This window comes from Anser brachyrhynchus (genome assembly GCF_964034855.1).
Source record: "Anser brachyrhynchus genome assembly, chromosome: 20".
NCBI lineage: Eukaryota > Metazoa > Chordata > Aves > Anseriformes > Anatidae > Anser > Anser brachyrhynchus.
In genome coordinates this window covers 4,538,931-4,547,991 of record NC_137713.1, presented here as the reverse complement: position 1 = coordinate 4,547,991, position 9,061 = coordinate 4,538,931, and the positions used below count along the sequence as shown (strand labels likewise).

Here is a 9,061-nt window from a genome sequence, read left to right as displayed (position 1 = left end):
CCTTCCTCAAGGATCTGAAAGAGAAACTGAACAAACTCGGTGGTGTGGATATTTTATGTTCCGATTTCCAAAAATGAAATTTGCTAGTGGCGTCTTCTAGTGATGTCTGGGTGTGCAACCAGCTTGGAGTACTATCAGTTTGGAGGCTTTAGGGGAACAAATGGGAAGGCTGAAGATTTGTAGGAGGAAATAAGTGTTTTCTTAGTAGCTTGTTCAGCTCAAAACCACACCAGTGTCCAATTAATTAAGAGACAGGATTAATTAATTAATTAATTAATTGTCAGGATAAGGTGTGGCACCCTAGCCCACAGATGTTTTTTTAGCACTCTTCAGTATCAAAGGATTCTTCCTGATTGTGCCACCTTCCCTCTTTTCCGCTTTTTCTCTTGTTCAACAGGATTTTGGTTACTTCCTCAGTAGACAAGGGGTTGGGCAGGCTGAGAAAGTGCACTGTTTTGCAGGACAAGATCCAGTGCCAGGAGATACCTTTGCAAGGTACAGTCCTACTTCCCCTTTCCAATACTTGATTTGACATGGGCATGAGGATGTGCAGAAGCAAGGTGTTTCAGAGAGTACTGAGCACGTTGCTAGGTCCCTTAGCTCAGCACTTCATGGCGAGAAATGCAAACCCATTGTCCCAGAGGTTGGGAGTGATGTCTTTGGGGGCTGCAAGACCTCTTCTGCCGTGGCTAGGTCTTTGCCTAATCTTTGCTGAAGTAGAGGCAAAGTTTTTTGTTTCCAACATATTCATTACTGCTATAACTGCTGATAACATTGATTCTTATTCTGTCTGCCCAAGGCTGATAAGTACCATATCCATTTCAATTTTTTTTCACCCACACTGTTCTCCCCTCCTTCCCTCCCTCATTCATTCAATCATTCATTCAATTTCAGGAAAAATTAAACGCTCCAAAAACATCCAGGATGGTGGCATAGCTATTGACAGGAATTCCGACTGGATCCTGGTAAGGGACCGAAAACACCAATGGCTGGGAATGACTGGATTTTTCCAAAACACTGTGTATGTTTGCAGGGAAATACAAATGAGCAGACATAACAGAAGGACAAAAGCCGAAAGCTCTTGGCTGGATACTGATTGGTTCGAAAGCCAGTTGGTGCCTTGCCAGCCAAGAGAGAAAACTCAGAAGGGCCCTTTTCATTTTCATCAGCTGAGGACTGCAGTGGACCTTGTACTTCACTGCAGCCAGCCCCACTCAGAGGAGAAGGGAAGATTGGCAGAGAAGGCTTGAGAGCCACTGACTTGGAGACTGACACCTTCAGCCTGGTGGTACCCCAGCCTCACACTTTGTGGGAGCTCAGGTCCTGGCTAACCTGATGCAGCAGGGGTCACAGCAGGGAAGGGGGTCACCGCTTGCTTTTTGACTCTTGCTAGGAGGCCTTTAGCGCTGTGCAGGGGATACTGAACGTTCACCAGATGGCATCTTGATTCATCCTTTGTCTATGGCTCTGCTCGTTATTCATTAGCCTTCCCTGCGACCCCCACAGGCTTGCCTGCAGAAGAAGCATCGCCGGGCCTTCACCACTACAGAGGACCTGAATGGAGTCTGTACTCTGCTCACCGCCGACTTGCGCAGCACGGCTTTCCTCAACCTCACCAAGATGGGTACAGGAGCAGAGCCAGCATAGTGCCTTTGCAGAGGGACAGAAATAGCAGCATGAGGCTCTGACCTAACAGCAGGGGCCTTCTGAGTTCCTAACCAGGAAGGTCAATGGTCCGCTGGGAGAGACTTAAGAGTTGAATTTTATGATATATTACACTGACTTCAACAGGGTTACAAGGTTCAGCCTTGAAGACTAGCAGAAAGCACCAGGGATTTTCTGTTGTGGTGTCCCATGTGTACCAAAGATCCAGCTCTTAAGCCTGGATTTAGAAAAGCATTTATATTCTTAGCAAATGGATATGACAGACATCCACTGGGATTTTTAAAAATGCTCTATCAGTCAAGGTTGTTCATTCCAACTTGACTGAGCTATTGTGGCATTTAATCAAGGTAGCAGAGAGCTGCCCTGCTCTGCTTCTTGCAGTCACTGCAAAGAAGCTGAGAAGATTACATTAGAAACCTATATGGTCTCATTTCACCTTCACTAGGAAACAGATCCTGATTTTAAGGTGTGTTAATTAGAAGAGTATTTTTAAAATGTAGACTGTCTTTTTTATTCTTGCCTTTTACATTTTTTAGTTGAGACCAAATTAAGTGGCATTCAAAACAGAAACAGCAAAGACAAGTTTACTGCCACCAGCAGCTCTAAGAGCACAAACAACGTCAGCATTACTTGTGGTGAGCACTTTGGCAGTGCATGGAGCAACCACATGTGCAAAGGTAAGTACTGGACATGAACAAACATTACTTCCTTGAAAGCAGCTTGTATTCATGTGGCAGGAGAGAGCTAGGGAGGGAAAAGGTTGAGGTTTTGAAGGTTATGGTAAAATTCAATCATTATTACCATCATCATTAACTGAGAATTTTTAAAAATTAAACTTATTACTACAGTGTAGATCACATCATCAGCTAGACCTGCTTTCAGAATGGCTGGAAGTGGTAAAAATTTTTTTTTTTCTAATTTGTTGTTTATGTCAATGTTCTTGAACTCTTGCTAAATGTTAGGATGTTTCGGTGCCTTTTCAAATGTTCTTTTATATTTAACTGCATTGACAGAACCGGGAACAGAGATTGCTGTCATTCTGGGTGGATCAGAGAACACCAAGTCAGATGATTTCCAAAGCACCAAGAACTCAGTCATCAATATGATGAAGTCAACGTGGCAGAAATGCTCAAAGGTGTGTGAAACTGTTCAGTCTTGTTTTCTGGTAGGCAGGATGACCAGAGCTCTAATGAAGAATGGAAAGAGTCCCCCAGTTGTCATACTTACTGCTGTTTAAACTACTCGCAGTGATGCTGGTAATAATTCTACATATTGTAATGCAAGAGTTAAATGTTAGTGATCCAAGGATGAGGAGTAGCTGAAGAGTGGAGTGGAAGATCTAGGAGTGAGTTTTTACGCCAGTAGCATGCCTAGATATTTTACCAGACAAATCTCTCAGGACACCTTGAAACAGTAGACGTACAAATGAGTGAGGCTTATAAGCCATTACTTTGAATGATGTAAATAAAGCCTGATATTTGGGGACAAAGTGAGGCTGAGCCATGTGGTCTCGAAAGATCTGGCCAGACAGATAAATACAGAAAGTTCGGACGGAGAAATCATTTTAAGCCAAAGAAAATGAAGTCAGTTCCTGGAGTTGATCCAAAAGGAATCACCAGAATACAAATGTGTGATGGAGAGATAAAGATAGGTAATCTGCCTTCCATTTGCAATGTAGGCCTTCCATGTTTGTGCAGGAAAGTTTGGGACTAAACTTGACACTCTGAGGGACTTAGGGATCCTGCCTTAGATCTTGTCTAACCAACACAGCTTTGCCGTCTTCTTTCTCCAGGTCAGGTTTGCTGTGGTGCAGTATGGAGAACAGACCCAAACTGAACTGAGCCTGCAAGAAAGCTGCAACAGATTAACTGCTCTCTTCAAGGTCCAAAATATGAAACAGCAGAGTTCACAGACTGACATTGCAGCCACACTGCAGCATGTATTGTGAGTTCACGTGTTTCAGGAAGCTCCTGGGACACTCAAGTGATTCCTCGCATTTCATGTACATCAGTACAGCCTCCTGCACCTCCTCTATATTCTTCTTGTTCTCACACCCTCACAACTATCACTTTCCCAATGCTTCTCTTAGTGACAGACTCTGCCGACAGAGGCCTGTGAATGAATCTGTCTGGGGGTCTGTCAGGTCCAACTCTGGTTTTCACAAGGAGAAATTGCCAAGAGGCAAAGTGTGAAGTCCTTCCTGGCTGACATAGGGGCATCAGCAAGAAAATGCAGTCACCTGGGTCTTGCTTTCAGCATGTGCTTGTTCGTATACCTGAGGCCTTTCCCATCTTTTTCACTCATCTGCTGTGTCTCCCTGGGAGTCTTGCTTTCCTCGACTCTATTTTCTTCCCAATAGCACGACTCTGACAATACTGAACTTCATTGTAAAAATGCCCCGTGTGCTGCTTGTGAAGGCAGAGCTACCAGCTGTGGATAGCCAACATCCCTGGAAGTATAATGTGCGCGTTTGCTTTGCATGTCTGTACTGCACAGACTCTCGTGTGCTGAGAGTTCAATGAACATCAGCACCCTGCCAGCAGCACTGAGATTTCTGACTCTGAAGACATAGTTTGTCCCATAAAATACCTCTAGGCTTGTTTTTCTACAGGGATAAAGTCTTTACTGACAGCCATGACTCCAGACAGACTGACAAGATAATCATTGTCATGGTATCTGGACAAGTGTTTTTAGAAAACCATCAATTGAGAAATGTGATGAACTCCCTCAAAATGGCTAAGGTCAAACTCTGTGCTCCTAAGGTGAGTAGGAAGAAACCTCAAAGCTACATTTTTTTTGCTTCTAAGCTCATATGTTGGAGAGAGATGTTTCCATCCACCCCATGTGTCTACTTCTATGCTTTAGCAGTGGGTGGAAGAAAAAGTGTTGCATTAGACATGCAGGATGTCCAATCTGAGATGCTCTGGTGGCTCCCTTGCTCGCCCAGGCCTCTGTCTTCTTGATTCCAGAGAGCTTGTTTTGGAGGGTGTTAAGGAAAAAGTTACAGAAATAAAAGTGTCTGACTTGTATAATGCTTGTGGCTCTAGAGCTTTTAATAGCTTTTTCTTTGCAAAAAAGGTTTTACTGTGCAATCTAGGATCAGGGCTGCTTTACCAAGCTTTCAGAAAACTCCCTTTCAGGCTGTCAAGTTTTTAATTAAGGCAATTGTGTGTGTGTGTATGAAACGTGCAGTCTCCACGGCTGTTGGATTTTCTCCCTAGATTGGAGAGTTCGTTAGCAACCAGTGGGTCCCAGAAGAGCTGCAGAAGGGTAGAAGTGACTGGTTCATGTCGTCTGCATATGAAGATTTTGACAGTTTCCTTTCAGAGCTGCAGAGAGACACTCTGATTGAGTCAGGTAGAAGAAATTCCACTCCTCACACATCTCCCTTCACTGTAACTTATAGAGTGGATCTGCGATGGTGGGTAGCTTCATGGCTTAAGGAATGTAAATACATCCATCCAGGTCTTAGCCTGTTCTTGCAGTCACCTGCCCAGCAACAGTAAAACAAATAAAAATTATTTCTGTTACATTCATAACAGTCCTCCTTAGCCAGCCAATCAGGAGGACAAGAGATCATATTCTGTATCTGTGACCTGCAGCCAAAACATTAGTATGGAAAGACAGATGGACTGCAATAGGTGCTTTAAAATGTACACATTCACCTTCCCTTCAGTGTTTCTGTTATGATACTTATAATTTTGTGTGTACTTGGAGCAGTTTATTTCTATTAAACTGTAGCTGTTTTTTTAAGATGAAGACCTGATCCCCACAGCCTTCAAAACTCACAATTTTTTCCATAGCATCCATACTCTTGAACCTGAAAGCAGTATGATCCGCTACATACTGCAGGGATGAGGAAGAGTTCAGCTATCAGGCAGCAAGGTGCAGGAACACTGCATGGGCAATAATGCAAGGTTTCAGTTCACTGTTTGTTTTCTCTCCCTGTTCCCTGTCACCTACATTCAATTTTCTTTCCTGTTTCAGCTGAAAATATTCCAACTGAGACACCAGGACACAGAAACATTAATGACAATGGTGGCAGCATGCTCCCTTCCTGGATGGAGAGCGACAAAGAGGAGGAGGAGGAAAATGGCTTGCGTACGTGGTGAAGTATCTTTTAACAGAATCATGCTGTGGACTGTCATGGACTGATGAAATCTGGGGGGCTGCTGTGCTGTAAGCTTCCAGAGCTGAGTTGTGGCTCACGCTGAAATGACAGTGGGCAGTCTCGGTGCCATTCAGTTGCTTGTTGGAGTGAGATTATTTGTGTGTTGATTGATAACACTGGATAAAGAACTTTTATCCTGACCAACATTACTGAGCTCCAGGGAGCCTTCTCCTTACTCCTTTATCTTCTATATCCTGGCAGGCTCTGGGACAGAGATTGCTTTTATTTTGGATGGATCAGGGAGCATTGAACCAGACGATTTTGAAAGAGCAAAAGCATTCATCCACAAGATGATGAAAACACTGTATGAGAAGTGCTTTGAGGTACTCCCTACTCTCTTCAGCAGGCTAAAAGTACAAAGTGTGCTGTGCTTCATTTAAGCTGCCTCTTCACCAGAATTTGGGACTGTGCAGGTTAATTTCCATTAGGATGGGAAAACACTTCCATAACTTGCCTGTGTTCTTGACGTAATTTTGCTTACATAGCAGTACATCCTCAGTCTTGATCCTAACAGCACTGTAGAGAGAAAAGTCTGTGACTTGTTTGCTTAGAAATCCCTAGCCCTGCTATGGCTGTCATGCTTGCAGCCCAGTGAGCACCATCTCTCCCTTCATACAAGGTGACAGTCATGACTTTCTTGTTGTTTTCTGTCTCTGTTCCTGTATCGTAACATCTATACCCACAAGCACAAAAGCAACGATAATCAGATCATCCTGGAAAATGAAGGAACAATGCAGTAATATCACAGATAATCCTCTCTGAAACCTGCACATGTGCCAAAAACATAACAGGAAAATGCAAGTACTTAAAAACAAATTAGCGTTCCCCAAAACAATTTTTTCTGCCTGTACTGACAGTGTTTTAATTTTCCTCGCCTATAATATATTTATAACAATCCTTGTTTATGCATTACACATATTTAAAAGCCACTTGCTCATAAAAAGTATTTTCTTTCTACATAGTCTGGATAATATTTTCTCTTGGGGTTTATGGGCTAGTTGTTGCAGAGAGCTCTCATTCTCTGAATCAACAGTTGTCACAAGCAGATGCTTACCTGCTGCTTTCTTCCAGTGTGATTTTGCAGTGGTGCAGTATGGCTTTGAAATCAAAACTGAGTTTGACCTGCGAGAAAACTGGAATCCAAATGCCACCCTCCAGAAAGTACTTGATATTGTGCAGGTGTGCAATGTGACAAAAACAGCATCTGCCATGCAACATGCCCTGTAAGTAACAGAAAAAAGGAGCTCAAGAAATAATGAAGGTGATTTCCGGGGCATTTCATGAGTAAGGGAGAGGGACTTCCATGAACATTCAGGTCCTGAAAGGAGTCCTGTTTATTTGGAAGGGGTTGAATAGCAGGCAGCAGTTTCTGTGCCATATTTTAGAAGGTTGTAAAAGTCATCTCTCAGTGTGTAATTTATGGTATGACGGGGCTCAGGAAGCTATAGAAAGAGATAGCACCCGGCCATTTTAAGGTAAATGAATGCAAAAGAAAATTTCTTGTCTCCTTGCTATGACTGTTAGCTGCAAATGTTTCATTTTTTGATGTTTTAACAGGGATTCTATCTTCATTGAAAGTCACGGATCCCGGAAGGATGCAGCCAAGATCATGATTGTGCTTACAGATGGGGAAATACTCCTGGATGAAATGAACTTGACAACAGTGATAAATTCGCCCAAAATGGCAGGAGTTGAGCGCTATGCTATTGGGGTGAGTTGGAAACCTACTTGGATCATATCTTCCTTCCATTACTGGGTAGCACCGGGCAGGGGGAGAAAAGGAGAACTGAACCATATGTGTCTCCAGTAAATAAGGGAACAAGCACATATAAAATAAATATATGAAAGATAAAGCTATGATATGAACTGTTAAACAATAAAGAATAAACAAATGTGATCAAAAAGTATGTCAGGCACGAGAGTTTCTCAGTTCAAGTCTCTGGTAGGTTTCTTCTCACACTATCACCCTTGCCTTCTAGTAATGTCATTCAGCTATCGCTTCTCATTCTTTCTCTTACAGAGGAAGATGTTTGATATTATGATGCCTTGTGACTTATTGATTTCCAAACTTAGTTGTTGGGTACAACAAAGTTGTATACACCAAATACTGCACCAGCCAGTTACGTGAAGATGTTTTGTAAAGGTCTGGTTCCAGGAGACACTCAGATTGTCTAATTCATTGGCTTCCAAATCAATTACTATTTCTGGGTTTACATAGGGTGGTTGAAGCTGAGATTTTTACCACCAACTCGAGCGATTCCATCCTTAAGTACGTGGGAATAAGAAGACTCTAAAGATTGCTTCTTCTGATTAATTTGCATCTCTTCTGCAGGTGGGGGATGCCTTCAAAAAACCAAAGGCCCTGAATGAGTTGCGGCTAATTGCATCTGGTCCAGATGACACTAATGTATTTCAGGTGACCAATTATTCAGCATTAGATGGGCTGCTTTCAACCCTGCAGCAGAGTATTATTGGGATAGAAGGTAAACAGAAGCTTTTCTATTTCATTGCTATCTTTTGAGGAATAAGGACTCACCCTATTTCTATTGCATTGTCAGGTACTCAAGGTGATGCTCTGGAGTATGAACTGGCACAATCTGGTTTCAGTGTGCAGATTTTGGATAAGGCAAGTGTTCTGTATTTAACCCTGCTAAATGGTTGTATGCTGTGCTGCCGTTTTAATACCTGTAAGGATTCAGAAGGTCTTATACAAGAAATGATGCTGATACAGAAGTTTGAGAACTATGTAGTCAAATCTCATTGGCAAGCCACTGCTTGCTTTGAAGGTGTTAGATAAGTAAAAAATACTACTTTTTTAATGTCGGTTGTGAATTTTATTTTAGGATGGGGTCTATCTCACATGACCCCTGTTATAACTACTGGATCCTTTTTATTCTAATGCACAAGAGAACTAACTTCAGTTGACAGCTTTGATTTAGTTGGCATTTGTGTCTCCAGTGTACAAGACCAGGGACTCCATCATGTTGCAAATAAAATAATATTGCTCTTTCGGAATCCTCTGGCTTAAAACACTGGTCTTTACAAGACAAGCGTGATCTCTGTCCTTGTCAGGAGGGGAGAACAGTGGAAACTGAGGAAGCTAATGAACATTTAGCAGCGTTGGCTGTAAGGATAACAGTGATCGCATTTTGCAAACAATGACATGTAGAGAACTGGGAGATGTGCAGCTGCTTCTCTGATGCTGGGCAGTCATCTTGTACCTTC

At 42.6% G+C, this 9,061-nt stretch overlaps 1 protein-coding gene across 2 annotated transcripts in view; it reads left to right on the top strand.

Moving 5' to 3' along the window:
• The window catches only part of ITGAE (integrin subunit alpha E), a 36,410-nt gene that overhangs the window by 8,589 nt on the left and 18,760 nt on the right, over positions 1-9,061 (top strand). For both annotated transcript variants that reach the window (XM_080562608.1, XM_080562607.1), the window contains 14 exons: positions 398-495; positions 895-965; positions 1,507-1,624; positions 2,202-2,342; positions 2,679-2,800; positions 3,458-3,609; positions 4,277-4,427; positions 4,887-5,022; positions 5,653-5,766; positions 6,038-6,159; positions 6,908-7,059; positions 7,394-7,547; positions 8,169-8,319; positions 8,395-8,462. In XM_080562608.1, the coding sequence (XP_080418734.1) occupies positions 398-495; positions 895-965; positions 1,507-1,624; positions 2,202-2,342; positions 2,679-2,800; positions 3,458-3,609; positions 4,277-4,427; positions 4,887-5,022; positions 5,653-5,766; positions 6,038-6,159; positions 6,908-7,059; positions 7,394-7,547; positions 8,169-8,319; positions 8,395-8,462 (1,750 nt within the window). The remainder of the gene's footprint in view (positions 1-397; positions 496-894; positions 966-1,506; positions 1,625-2,201; positions 2,343-2,678; positions 2,801-3,457; positions 3,610-4,276; positions 4,428-4,886; positions 5,023-5,652; positions 5,767-6,037; positions 6,160-6,907; positions 7,060-7,393; positions 7,548-8,168; positions 8,320-8,394; positions 8,463-9,061) is intronic.